General features: G+C 49.0%; 2 protein-coding genes across 11 annotated transcripts in view; one reads left to right on the top strand and one right to left on the bottom strand.

Annotated features, from left to right (window-relative positions):
- LOC309631048 (uncharacterized protein) overlaps positions 1-13337 on the bottom strand; it is a 72634-nt gene extending 59297 nt beyond the window's left edge. For 3 of the 6 annotated variants that reach the window (XR_014246039.1, XR_014246040.1, XM_082396991.1), the window contains exon 1: positions 2830-13337. Coding sequence is in view for 1 of the 6 variants with exons in the window: in XM_082396991.1 (XP_082253117.1) it covers positions 2830-3382 (553 nt within the window). In the remaining 5 variants the exon portion in view is untranslated. The other 3 variants (XR_014246041.1, XR_014246042.1, XR_014246038.1) reach the window with 2 other exon arrangements.
- The window catches only part of ATP2B4 (ATPase plasma membrane Ca2+ transporting 4), a 90207-nt gene continuing 76715 nt past the window's right edge, over positions 213-13704 (top strand). For 4 of the 5 annotated variants that reach the window (XM_082396421.1, XM_082396419.1, XM_082396420.1 and 1 more), the window contains exon 1: positions 214-641. The gene's annotated coding sequence lies outside the window, so the exon portion shown is untranslated. Of the gene's footprint in view, positions 642-13704 lie in introns of all 5 variants that reach the window. The other variant, XM_082396423.1, reaches the window with a different exon arrangement.

Genomic DNA, 13704 nt, shown 5'->3' with positions numbered 1-13704 from the left:
TCCACTCCCGCTCCACCCACACCCTACTTTGCTTTCAACAAGGGAGAGAAAGGGCGGGGAGGAAACTCCACAGGAAAGAGGATTCCTCCCCTTCTTTCCCCATTCCGCCTTAAAACAAACCAGGAAGCAGCCGCAGCTTCGAGCCACCTTAACAGTGGAGTAATGGTCTGGCTTCTCGCCAAGTCCCACCCCCGTTCCGTTTCTCGCTCCGCCCCTTTCTCCTCCCGCTCCGGCCGGGCTGGTGAGCTAGAGTCTGCCGGAGTTGGCTGGAGCTGTTGCCATGACAAGCATTTTCTCAAGAAAGCTCTGCTGTTGAAACCGTCTAAAGCTGGGGGTTGAAAGGGGGCACGAACTTCCTGGGGAGCCATCCCTCCGAGGAGAGTAAGACCAGAGACACCCGCCCAGCTCCCCTGCACCCTTTCCTTCCAGAAACCTGAGAGGTCCTTCCCTTTGGGAGGGCCGGGGGAGGAGACCCAGCCCACTCCCTGGTCGTGGCTGGAAAGGCCGAAGAGACCAGACAGCACCTCCGGCGTGGTTGCCACATTGGACCGGTGGGTGGTCACCCCCACCCTACCCCTGTGCATGGAAAGCCAGAGGGAGATTCCCGCGTGGAGAAGCCTGGATCTTTGCTAGAAAGAGAGGTAGGCTTGCAGAAAATGAATTGAATCTTGATTTGTAAACTTAGTTTCTTTCTTTCCTCTCAATGGCTCTAAAACTCCCTGAATGGCTTCTAAAACTCCCTGAATTTCCTCTGACTAGCATATTTCTTGCGACTGGGTTTAGGGTGTGTATATGTATGTGTGTGTGTGTGTGTGTGTGTGTGTGCACAGATTTGTCAAATACTGTATTTCCTTCCTAGATTCAGCTCTTAGAAACCATATAATCAAACAAGTGATTTCTCCTTTTTTCCCCCCTGGTTTTTGTCATTCCTGGGCTGTGGCGGTAGGGAAGTGGAGGGACTGTATTCTTCATACCCAAATTGAGCTTTTGGAAAAAGCATTTGTTTTCCCCCATTCGTTCCTGCCCTCCCCCTCCCCCCTGGCTTGGGAATGAGACGCAGAATGGAAAACTGTTGCAAAAATATTTTCCGGGTCTGTTCCCTTTCTTGAAAGCACCAAAGATAAACGGAAAAAAAAAAATGAGTATGAAATCTTCAACAGGAAGGAGGGACACCAGTGGGGACTGAGAGAGGGGCTCACTGGGGGGATGGCTGGAGGTAGGAGCTAGGAGAAGTTGGGGGTAGGGAAGGGGAATGTACAAATTAAATTTCCTTGGCTTTGTAGAGAAACCTCGCAATTTCTCTCTACCGCTTGCAAAACATCCTCAGACTTTCACGTCTATAATTAGTCGTGGAAAAAGCTGGGAGTTCCCTCGTACCGTTGTTGTTTGGTTGTTGTTTGAGTGTGTGCGGAGAGTCAAGAACCAACTGTATGAGTGTCTCTGAGGGCACCGCCCCATATATAGCTGTTCCCAAAGGGGAGAAGAGGTGAAGTTGGAAAGTTTGCAATTTCAAGGCTGGTGACTGTGGGGCTGGTGAGTGGTTGGGGGTTGGTCACAGGCATCCTTGGGAGGGTCCCTGAGCATCCTGGGCCACTGCGCTGTCTTGCTGAAGAGGTATAAATTAAGGCTGGGATTGTCCCTCCTGCTTTCATCCACAAACATACTCACTGAAACACTTGGCTTGCTCTTGGTGTGGAAGAGGCAGGCTGGCATCCTTTCCAGACGAGTCCAGCCTCGCACACGCTTCCATCTCACTGAAGGATCCACCACTCTTCTCTTGCTGGGTGTGGGGGATGCGAGAGTGGCTAACCACATCCTGGGAGAGAGTGGGCACTCTGCTGGCCAGAGACAGTACCCTCGTGGGCATTCCTGCCGGACTTACAATAACTTGCAGTCGGTGCCAGCCAGCCTGGTAGGGGGGAAGCTCAGCTGAAGAAATAGGCGGGCACTCAACTGGCACCGCTGGGGGAGGGGAAGTAAAATCCCACTCTACCAGGCTACCTCCTCCTCTGGGTGGGGTGTCTGGCAGGCAGTCTCAAGATCCTCATCTCCCTCCTTGAGCCCCTCCCCAGAGCTGCCCCTTCTGGTCCTTCCTATTTGGACCCCCCCCCCCCACGCCACTTCTCCCTCAGCTCCAGGCCCTCTTTACGAGGAAGGAAGGGAAGGGAAGAGACCTGGGTCACCCTAGGCTGCGACAGGCCACGGAGAGGGACCTAAGGGGTTAGGAGGAGCTGGGTGGGGGAAGGTTTAAGAGAAGGAGGAGGCCAGGATGGGTTGTGGAGCTGGGTTCCCTCGCTGGTTGGCTAGGGGTGGTGGCCTGGGAAGCTGACTCTGGGAGCGGGTAAAGGGTGCTCTATGAGGTGGGTCCTGTACCGAAGCTGGGGAAGGGGGGGGTGTGCGTGGAAAAGAAGCACCTGCCCCCTGCCCCAGCTAGTTTGGCTGGAAGAGTGGTAAAGGCAAGAGGTTAGAAACTGGAAAGAAGGAAGCAAAAGAATTGGAGGATAGCAGAAATGGGGGCCGGGAAGCAACAGGAACCAGTTTTCATCCTGAGGTTTTGGATGACTGGTCCGCCTGCACCCAAGGACAGACAGCTCCTCTCTCCCTAGATTCTGCTGGAGAAAGGAATGAGGCCTTACCCAGTGGGCAGGGGACCCATGGCAGGACCCATGCCTTGGTTCTGGAGAAAGCCAGGGAGGAGAACCCATTTCTTTGCTTCTGCCCGGGAGCCCCATCGTCCCTGCCACCATCTTGCAGAGGTACAACCCCGAAATCACACCGCCCGCCACCCCCCTGCTTGCGCCCTCCCATTCTGGGGGCCCATAATCCCACCGTTCCTGCAGCCGACCTTCCCGTTTTCAGTGCTCTGACTAGGGGTAGATTCTGGTAGGCTCGGGAGGACTTCTCCTTGAGAAGCAGGGCGCGCACCGAGGCGCCTGTCCCGTGGCCTTGAGTCGTGGGTGGGTGGGGCGGCGGGGGGGAACTCCCCACAGCCCCCTCCCTTCCCGCCTGGGCCGCGGGGCGGGGTCGGTGCTGCCTCACAATCTCGGCCCTCTCCCCTTGGCGGCTCTGCGGCCACGCCCGGTCGCAGCCACTCCTGCAGCGCCGCTCCACCCTCGGGCTCTGCGGGAATCTGAGTACTCCTTGCACCGGGCGCTCGGAGCTGGAGCGGAGGTTTCCTGCCTCTGGGGCCGCGCTGAGCCTGGGTTCCTTCCCCTCCAGTTACCATCTCCGTGTCCCTGGCTAGGTTCAAGGTCAACTCGAAGGAACACAGCTCGTTTTTACCTCTGGGATTCCTGGCACCTAGGCGCTTGGTCAATGTTGGAAGAAGGAGGTGGCATTTTGGGGGAGTCTGGGAATCAGCAGATCTGAGGATCAACCTCATCCGGGCTGACTCCTAGCTTGCCCTGTCGTCTTCGGTTTACCCCCTGCACGGTGGAAAGCCTGCTCCCGCAGTAATGGTGGGAGGGAGTGCTGAGTCAGATTTGTGGGATTTCTACGGCTTTTGGTGTCAGAAGAAAGTCAAAATGGGAGGGCGCAGTTAGGGGCAGAACTGGCGCAGTTTGCCTGAGGTGTGAGCGCCAGAAGTCAGGTGGTGCGGGGGAGGGGCAGAGGTCCCTGAGCAAGGGTAAGGGGGAGCCTTACTCTTTCCCACTCTGACTGCAGCCTCTTGAAAAGAAGAGGGATCCTGGGCCACTCAGCCCAGCACTGACCCAGCAATTCAAATATTACACAGGAAACTGCCTCTTATTCAAGAATTTAGCTTCTCTCAGCAACCCCCATGGCCTCTTTTCTCTTTTTTTCTATTCTCCTGGCCTTGGACCCAGCACCCAGAGAGAGGGATAAGGCCTGCCCATCTAGGGCATTCCAGATCCACCAAAGCCTTGGAGGGAGGAAAGGAGGTTGTTCATTCTTGGTCCCAGGACCTTAAGAATCATGTTTGGCTTAGGTTGACCCAGGTATTTGGTTTGACTTTGAAGAGGAATGCCCTACCCTAGGCCTCGCTGCCTTCCCGGAGTAATTCTTCCTGCCCTCTGACCTCTTCCCCCCAGCCTACCCTGAGACAGGGCTCTCTTCCCAGCCAGTTCCTTGCTCCTCAGACATGCATGCATTGACTTCTGTCATCTCTGATTGGTATTTGGTGGGTAGAGGTGAGAAGGAGGGAGGGATGAGAAAGGCAAGGTCTCTGGGTCACAAGGAAGGAGAACACCTGGGCAGAGTCAACTGGGATGACATCCTTTCCCCACTCATTTCCCCCTTCTGTAGAATGGGTCAGAGGAATAAAGCTGGCCCCGGGGCTGGAGTCCAAAAGGCTTGTGTGGAATGTTTTGTACTCTGCTTCCTCTCCCAGCATCTCTCTTTGTCTCCTCTTTCCTCTTTCCCTTGTATGAGCCATTCTTGTTCCACTGACTTATTTCCTCTGCACGTGTTAAAACAGAAATGACGGGGACTTCTGCCTCCACCTTAAGCCAGTTCTCTGTGTTCAGCCCACATAAAGGCGGGCTGAGGAGGGAAACCAGGCAGGACCTAGTTAGAACCAGAGGCAAGGACTCCCAGTCAGGGGAGGAGCTTTTGGAGGCAATTTGTGTTGGGAGAGGGGGTAGCAGAGAGGCCAAAGGAGAGAAAAGGGAGGTGAGAACATAGGTGTCAAGGGGCGAGGGTCCCTCCCTCTATTTGGACTCTCCTCACTCTAGTTCTTCTCTGGCTACAGCCTTCAGCCTCATCATTTCTCTCTGCTCTGTTTTCCCAAGTTAAGTAGAGTAATCTTTGGGATAACTTAGGGAGATAGACTGCAATGAAGTCAGTGAGATTCCTTTGCTTTTACCTTCTTGCCGGATCGCTAGGGCAGAGGGAGCTTGGGGTAGTGTGTTTATTGGTGGGGAGGTTAAGGACTCTCAGGTAAGTTCAGGGTAACTCTCAGCTCAGAACACTTCCTAGCATCTTGCTATGATCTTCCACCTAGGTTGCAAAATCCATGTCAGGAGTACAAATTAGTACGGCCCCTATGGAGAGCAAGTTAGCAACATCTAACAAAACAACATATGCATTTACCCAGCAATCCTATTTCTAGAAATTTATCCAGAAAATGCACATTCACAAATACAAAAAGATGTGTGCACATTCTTTAAGACATATTTGTAATAGCCTTACAATATTTTTCTTTAAATACCCTTCTAACAAATTTATTCACTTTTTAACCATTCCTGTGTGGTAAAAGTCACACGTTTTGGTGTCCAGTTCTATGAGTTTGGACAAAAGTGATCATCATATAATCACCACCGCCATGAGATACTGAACCACGGTGTTTGCCTTTCCTGAACGTCCTATCGATGGAATTGCACAGGATGTGGTCTTTTGTGTCTGACTTGCACTCAGCATGACACAGTTCAGATCTTCCTATGTTCTTGTGTGTCTCAGGAGTATGTTCCTTTTTATTACTGAGTAGTGGTCCATTGTTTCAGTTTGTTTATCCATTCACTAGTTGAAGGACATTTGGGTTGTGTCCAGATTTTTGGAGATTGTGAATAAATTCGCTATGAACTTTGGATTCAGGTTTTTGTGGGAACATCATTCACTTCTTTAGGGTTATAATTTATAAGAAACTGCCAAACTTTTCCAAAGTGGCTGTACCATTTTGAACCAACACTGTATGAGAATTCCATTTGCTCTACATCCTTACAAGCACTTAAGGTATGGTCACTTTTTTTTTTTTTGGGGGGGTAGTGTTTTAGAGTGTTCAGAGGTACAAAATTAGTTGGTAATTAGACTTATTTGATGTCATCAGCCTGAAACGCAATCACCTAGTAAGAAATAAAATAGGCATCTCTGGATGTTATCAAACAAAAAACAAAAAAAAAGCAAAAAAAGCATCTGCTGGGGTAGAATGAGAGCCATCCTACATGACAACTGAGACTTCAAAAAAGTGAATTCGTTAAAAAAAAACATTAAAACTATGTGTTTGGGGAGAAGGGTGGGGAGGCGGAAACCAGTCTAGATTTAAAGAAACTAAAGAGATATTATAGCCAAATGCAATGCAGAAACCTTAATTGGATCTTGGGTCAAAAAAAAAAGACCATAAAAGACATTCTGGGACAATTGGGGAATTTTTAATATAGATATTAGATGACATGTAATTTTTGTTAATCTTTAAAGGTGTGCTAGTGGTCATGACAATGGTTTTATAGGAGAATATCTTTATGAAAAAGTATTCAAGGGCACAGTGTCTGCAAGTGGTTTTCAAATGGTTCAGCAAAAAATGTATATATATACCTCAAGACAGGGCATACAAGATGCTAACAACTGGTGAATCTAAGTGAAGGGTCTGGAGTTGTTTATTGTACTATTTTTTTCAACGTTTCAAATTTGAAATGTTTCCTAATACCAAGGTATGGAGAGAAGTACATGCTAGGAAGGACTCCCAGATTCCTAGACTGCCCTCACTCATCGCCCTGACTATGGACCAACGGACCAAACGGGGCATCTTTTCTCAGCTCTCTAGCCCCCACTCGCCACCCTCCCCGGGGAGTCTTTGTTTTCACTCTCACTGCTGTCAACATCAGGCTTTTCTTTCTGGGTGGGAGCAGCTGGGGCACAATGGGCTGGGCAGCTGGGTGGGCCAGGAGCAACGGGTGGAAGCAGGCACTTCCCCACAATGCCATGGGCCAGCTGAGGAAGTCTGCGGACTGAGGGCTTCCAGAATCACCCACCTGCCTTTTGAGGAGAGTCCCCAATTGTAAGAGGAGGAATCCACCAACAGTCCAGAAGTTGTTTCTGACCAACCTTTCACATCCCTTCTGAATTCTATAATGAGGTGCTTCTGAGAGAAGCCAGCTGTGCCTGCCCTGAGCCTTCATGTGTGGACTAAGCAAGGGCTCCTAGATCCTCCCTTGCTGGAGCCTGCATAGCGGCTGCACTGTCACTGACCCAAATTACTGTGCTGTTCACCACTGCCTTTTCAGCCTGATCCTAGCTCTGGAGAGATATCAGGTTTCCAGGAGGCGTATCTCTCACTCCCCCTCTCTTTTCTCCCTGAAAACCCTGGGACTAAGGCCCTGTGTGACTCAGGGTTTTTTTCATGTAGGAGAGGGCTCTTGATCCTTTAGTCAATTCACCTTCTGTCTTGCTTAGGGAGGCTGAAAGAGCAGAAGCCAGGAAGTTGAAAGGGGGCAGACAGGGAGGAGTTTGTTCTCATGCGCTGCCAGGCCTGCCAGAAGAACATGGGACTGAGAGTCAGAAAACTGGGGATCGTGGGACTTCTCTGGTGGCGCGGTGGTTAAGAATCCGCCTGCCAATGCAGGGAACACAGGTTCTAGCCCTGGTCCGGGAAGATCCCACATGACACGGAGCAACTAAGCCCGCGCACCACAACTACTGAGCCTGCGCTCTAGAGCCCACAAGCCACAACTACTGAGCCCGCATGCCATAACTACTGAAGCCCAGACGCCTAGCCCGTGCTCCACAACAAGAGAAGCCACCGCAATGAGAAGCCCCTGCACCGCAACGAAGAGTAGCCCCCGCTACTAGAGAAAGCCCGCACGCAGCAATGAAAACCCAACGCAGCCAATGAATAAATAAAATACATTTATTTATTTAAAATAAAAAGAAAACTGGTGATCTGGGCTTTTGACTACTGTGTGACCTTGACAGAGGCAGGTGATGTCTCTGGGCCTTCGTCTCCCCCACTATAAATTGAAACCAAGCTTGGACAAACAAGCATTTCATTTTTTTTTTTTTAATTAATTTATTTCTTATTTTTTATGTTTTTGGCTGTGTTAGGTCTTTGTTGCTGCGTGCGTGCTTTCTCTCGTTGTGGTGAGCGGGGGCTACTCTTCGTTGTGGTGTGCGGGCTTCTCATCGCCGTGGCTTCTCTTGTTGTGGAGCACGGGCTCCAGGCACGTGGGCTTCAGTAGTTGTGGCTCGAGGGCTCTAGAGCGCAGGCTCAGTAGTTGTGGCACACAGGCTTAGTTGCTCCGAGGCATGTGGGATCTTCCTGGACCAGGGCTCAAACCCGTGTCTCCTGCATTGGCAGGTGGATTCTTAACCACCGCACCACCAGGGAAGTCCCAAACAGGCATTTCTGATTCAAGATTCTCTTTTTCTACAAAGAGGCAAAACTCTCAACACCCAAACCAAGCTCTTTATCATAGTCTAGCACAATGTAACAGCCTGTAGCTAAGTTCCATCCTTCTTCCCAGGATGACCAGACATAAGGAGACCTAAAAAGATCTGCCTTGTGGACAACCACACCCTCAAGTTTTGGGACTAGAACAGGTTCTTAGAGTCCCCATCTCCACCTGTCTGTAAGTTCAATTGAGTACCTACTCAACACCTTCTAAGGCCACGATTCTGCTACGTCCTAAGCTAGAGAAAGAAAGATTAGCTAGAGATACAGAAATCCAAGCCTTCAGGTAGTTTACTATCTCCTAAGGAACATGATTCCCCCCAAAGAGTTATTAGGTCCAACCATATGAAATTGCCAGTTTGCAACCGCTTTTAACCTATAAAAGGCAATTTAATGTGATTCAACATAATATTAATATTATTAGATATTGGAAATCAGGAACTACAGTCAGTGCCGTGGGATGGAGAGATGAGATTTTCATCTGAACAATGGATCGGGTTTGGAGAAATTTGGGTAAAGCCACCAGTTGCTAGGCCGGCCTATCCTACCTCTCAATCCAGACTTTCGGCCCTGGAGGTAGACACATTGGCCGAGCCCTTGTCCAGACTCTGGTTGAGATTTCAGCATTAGCATTTCTGGTAACTGGCCAGGGCAGCTGCCCATGTGTAGAGAGGAGAGTGCTGTCCATCTATAGTCCACTATTCCTGTGCCCTGAATGCCCTGCTTCATATCTTGGGGATTGAGAATGGAGGAAACTAAGAAAGGAAGAAATAGGAAATATCCATCTAATATTTTCCCCCTCTAGTGGCAGACAACAGCGGGGACACACACTTGAAGCCTCATCTGGCACAGTGATATAGGAGCTGAAGGGGTATTAGTGGGAATGTGGGGACCAGAATTTGGCAGGGCTCACCTGAAAATTATTCTTGGGGGAGGTGATTGCCAAACAGGATTTGAATGAGGAGAGAAAATAGCCTTGATGAAGGAGACGATGGGGGTGGGGGTAGATTGGGAGGAAGGGTGGTGCTGCTGCATCTGGCTGAGGATACTCAGCATCGTGGAGAGTCAGATGCTCTGGCAGGTGAGGGAGGCTGTCTGCTCCCTCCTGCTGAAATGCCTCCAGCCCTCTGTCTGAGCCAGCACCTGGGTCTCAAGCAGGATGGCATCTGGCCTCAGCAGCAGCCTGCTGCCTGCCTGCTCTCCTGGTGCTCATGGACCATTAGGATGATTTTTTGATGTTTTCTCCCCACTGTCTGTACTACAACCTTCTTTGTGGGGAGCACTCATAGGACATCTATTAGGATGCTAGGATAGGCAGAGCTGGCATCCAAACTTCCAGGGACTTTCTGACCTTGGTACAGGGGAGGTCAGTCACCAGGCTTTGGGTGGGGGGTAGCTCATTTTATTGAGCCAGGCATTTGAGATGGATAGAGTTGGAGAGATGGTCCAATTTCCCTTTATCCCAAGTGAGAAAACTGAAAAGTAGAGACTTGCCCAAGGACACCAGACTAGTTGGAGGCCAAGCCCAGTTCTCCCCACTCCAAGTCTGTGACTGGGCCCCTGAGCCCCTCAGTGCATCACTGCGTGAGCCAGATCAATACCAAACCGTGTTGGTACCCAATTTCTCTACCCGTGTAACTGGGAGAATTATTCCAGCCCCTCTTAGGATGACGTGTGACACAATGAAGTCATGTGCTAGAAGCTTTTTGGAAGAAAGATGCTAGAAACCATAAAAGTGCTGTGCTGTGATTGCTATTGTTGCTGCTATTATTAACAATTAAGGTCATTAGGACTAGAGAATATGCAAAGGAGAAGCACTTTTGGCACCACCCTTATCACTGTGTAGCTCCTGATGGACCTGGTTTTCTTCCACAGCCCCTCCCAGGCAGCTGGGCCTTGAGCTGAGAGAGGCAGGATAATGAAGAGGGGAAGCACAAGTCCTGGAAAAGGACCTCCTTCTGCCTGGGTGTCCCCAGCCCAGCCCTTTTCTCAGGATGTGGCCTCTCGGAAGGAGTGTGGAGGGGAAGCGCTCTGACCTTCACTTCTTCCTTGGCAGCTGACTAACCCAGATTGGCTGGGAGCTCTGATTTTGGGGCTAAGAATCAGCAGGGTTGAGCCACTGTAATGGGACAGCACAGATCGATTTTATTGCCAGAGCCAATCTGTCATTCGTTTGCTTGTTTATTTATTTATTTGTTCATTCAACAAACACAAAGTAAGCACAAACTGTGTGCCAGGTGCTATGTTAGTATTTGGAGAGAAGTGGCGTCCAGAAGTCAGGGAAAGACTAAAAATCATCTACTTTCAGCTCAAGGGCAAGTATCCTGAGCCTGGGCGCCCACAGCAAGCTCTGATTGTAGCAGTGTTCCAGAGAACTTGCATTTGTGTTCTTGCAGAATACCTTTAACCCCCGAACTCAGGAAGATAAGGCCTAGATTCCATGAAGGATTGAGCTGGGAGAGGCACCCCTGTGTTACCAATGAGACTGTGGCCTGATGATGAAGGACTTGCCCTTGTCCTTTGCCTTCTGGGCCAGGGCCTGGTGCTGGAGCTGGGTGTTGGTCCAGCCTGGTATACCCAGTCCTTGGGCTGGCATCCCAGTGTCATCTGACTTTGTAATCCCCTGCTTATGTTCTCAGAATCTGATGGGGCAGAGACATTCTGTTGCAGGGATATGCAGAGTTCCATCTGAATGGAACCTCGGAATGAAAAAATAAACTTCAAGAGAAACCCTCCAGTTTCTCCTCCAATCCTTACTTCTCATTTCAGCCCTTCCACCCTACTTGGCAGTGTGATATTGAAGGATAAAAGAGTGGATTTAGATTCAGTTGATACATGTTATACACATCTTTATTGAACCTCAGTTTTCCCATCTATAACATGTATATAATATCACCTTTCCTTATCTACCCTGTAGAGTGTTGTGATGGACAAATGAGATACGGTAGATGACAGCATTGGGTAAACGCTGAAGTGCTGGATGTATGTAAGGCTTATTATTCCAGTGCCCCCCGTCTCATTTTCCAGTTCGCATTTCGGTCGCCTCTACTGCCCAGTCGTTTGACGCCACTTGCCAGCACATCCTTCTCTGATCTCTCACTGTCCACTCCAGATTCTGCTCTTACCATGTCTTCTATCCTTGCCTAGATCAAGATCTAAAACAACACTTGTTGCATCTTAAATAATAACAACAATAGAAGTAATAGTCTGAGCTAACATCCATTAATTATGTGCTAGGTATTAAATTTGGATTACCTCATTTAATATTCTTTTTTAAAATTAATTTATTTATTTATTTATTTTGGCTGCATTGGGTCTTCGTTGCTGTGCACGGGCTTTCTCTAGTTGCGGCACGCGGGCTTCTCATTGTGGTGGCTACTCTTTGTTGCGGAGCATGGGCTCTAAGCACGTGGGCTTCAGTAGTTGTGGCACGTGGGCTCAGTAGTGTGGCTCATGGGCTCTAGAGTGCAGGCTCTGTAGTTGTGGCTCAGGCGCTTAGTTGCTCCACGGCATGTGGGAGCTTCCTGGACCAGGGCTCGAACCCGTGCCCCCTGCATTGGCAGGTGGATTCTTAACTACTGTGCCACCAGGGAAGTCCCATCACTTAATATTCTTAGCAGACAGTAAAGTAATACTAGTATTATCTTCATTTTACAGATTAGTAAAGATGTTCATAAAACACAGGCTGAGGTGCAACCCAAGTGTAGCCCATTTCTGAATTTCCTCTTTCCATTGCTGAATGACTGAGTGGTTGACAAGAATAGGGAGAGATTCGACAGCATTTATTGAATGTCGGCTAAATACGCTGATTTCAAATTATGTCACAATAACCACCGTCTGAGACAGATACTGGATTTGTCTTAGACATCATCTGGTCGCAGAACAGAACCAACCCAAAGAAGCACAAGTAAAAGGGGGCTTTAGGAGGTTACAGAGAAATATCACAGGATTAGCATCAGGCAGTGCAGCGCCCGGTGGACCGCGTCTTTTCTCTGGAAGTGCTAGCACTCTCTTCTCTGCCTCCTGGTCCACATGCGCAGCACCCATTGTGGTTCACCAAGCAACGGGTTCAATCTCCAAATTGATATGACCTTCCTGCTTAGCTCTCCAAAGTAAATTAACTCAGTTTCTCCATCCAAATGTCAAGAGATGCTGATTTCCAGCTCAGGTCCAATGTCCACCCCTGCTAATTATCCGTGGCCTGCTTGAGGAGAGTGTGGACTAATCAAATCATGACCACCCAGGCCTATCCCTTCAACAGGGGCTATGGGTGGGAGCAGATGTTTCTAGAGGGGAAATCCTTGACCTTAGGTAGATGCAAACCCAAGTATGCTCTTTACCACACCGGACTGTCACTAAGGACATCGTGGAGATGATGCCCTGCATGCAGCCCCTAAAGAAGAGAGCATGTGAGTTGTCCCAGAATCTGCATGTTCAGGTGGGCCTGGAAAAATAAGAATACCATTTTTGAACTCTGCTATATGCCAGGCATTTTATGTACGTTATCTTTTATCCTTACAACATCCCTACAATGTGTCATTGTTTCATTTTATAGATAAGAAAGCTAACACTCAGCAAGCTAAGTTAGGGCTAGGCTGATATTTGACCCAGGCCTGTCTGACACTAAGACCCTTTCTATTAACCAAGACTCACCAAAAAAAGATATTTTATGTTGATCCTGCTGTAATGTATGTTCCATGAGGGCAAAGATCTTATTCTTTTTGTTCACTTATGTATCCCACCTAAAATAGTATGTGGCATATAGTAAGTGCTCAATTAAAAAAATCGTTGAGTGGATTTTGTTTTAGTATCTTCTGTACTCCTGGGCTTCCCATGGTCAGAGGGAAAAGGGTAATATTCTAACTGTTGGGGGATGGGCCACTGAAATAACTGGGGTAACCCTCTGGGTGTGCCTCTGATCCCTGCTCAACTCTACTTTGATGGGAGACATTAGGAACAGTCCCTCAACATGGAGGAGTCTAAAGGAAAGTATGGCCCTATATCCATCTGTGTCTCCTGTCCTGTACATCTGACCTAAGACACTTAGCCCTGTGAAGGGAGCAGGTGAAAGGAGATTTCCCAAACACTGGAAAATTCACAACCTGGAACAGGTTGCCAAGCTCCTCTATCCCTAGAGAAAATAATGCTAATTTCCATTGGGTTTTCAGCCCCAGGGTCCAGAGTTTACTAAATCCTGAATCTCTTCCCATGCCCTTCTCTATAGCAATGCTCTCTGTCTTCAATCACCCAGACAACCTTCCCAATCCCAGATTTGGGAGAGTCAGACGGAACTGGGTTCAAGTCTGCCTTGCCATCCTTGTGACCACGGACAAATTTTTCCATGTGACTGGACTCAACTTTCTCTGAAAAAAGCAGATAACATATTAATAAATAGTGCTACATGTTCTGAGGTCTTGGCCCATAGTAGGTCCTTGTTGAATTTCAGTTTTTCCTCTTCCATCCCTCCAGTTCTCCCTTCCCTCTCCATGGATCCCACAAGCCTGCCCACCTGCTCCCTGATAACTTATGGGCTGACTACCTTTATAAAAGGGTCATAGCCCATTGTCTCCAGGTAACTGAAAGGC

Source organism: Balaenoptera borealis, assembly GCF_965194805.1.
Source record: "Balaenoptera borealis genome assembly, chromosome: 1".
NCBI lineage: Eukaryota > Metazoa > Chordata > Mammalia > Artiodactyla > Balaenopteridae > Balaenoptera > Balaenoptera borealis.
The sequence above is the reverse complement of the archived record's forward strand: the minus strand, read 5'-3'. Positions and strand labels throughout refer to the sequence as shown.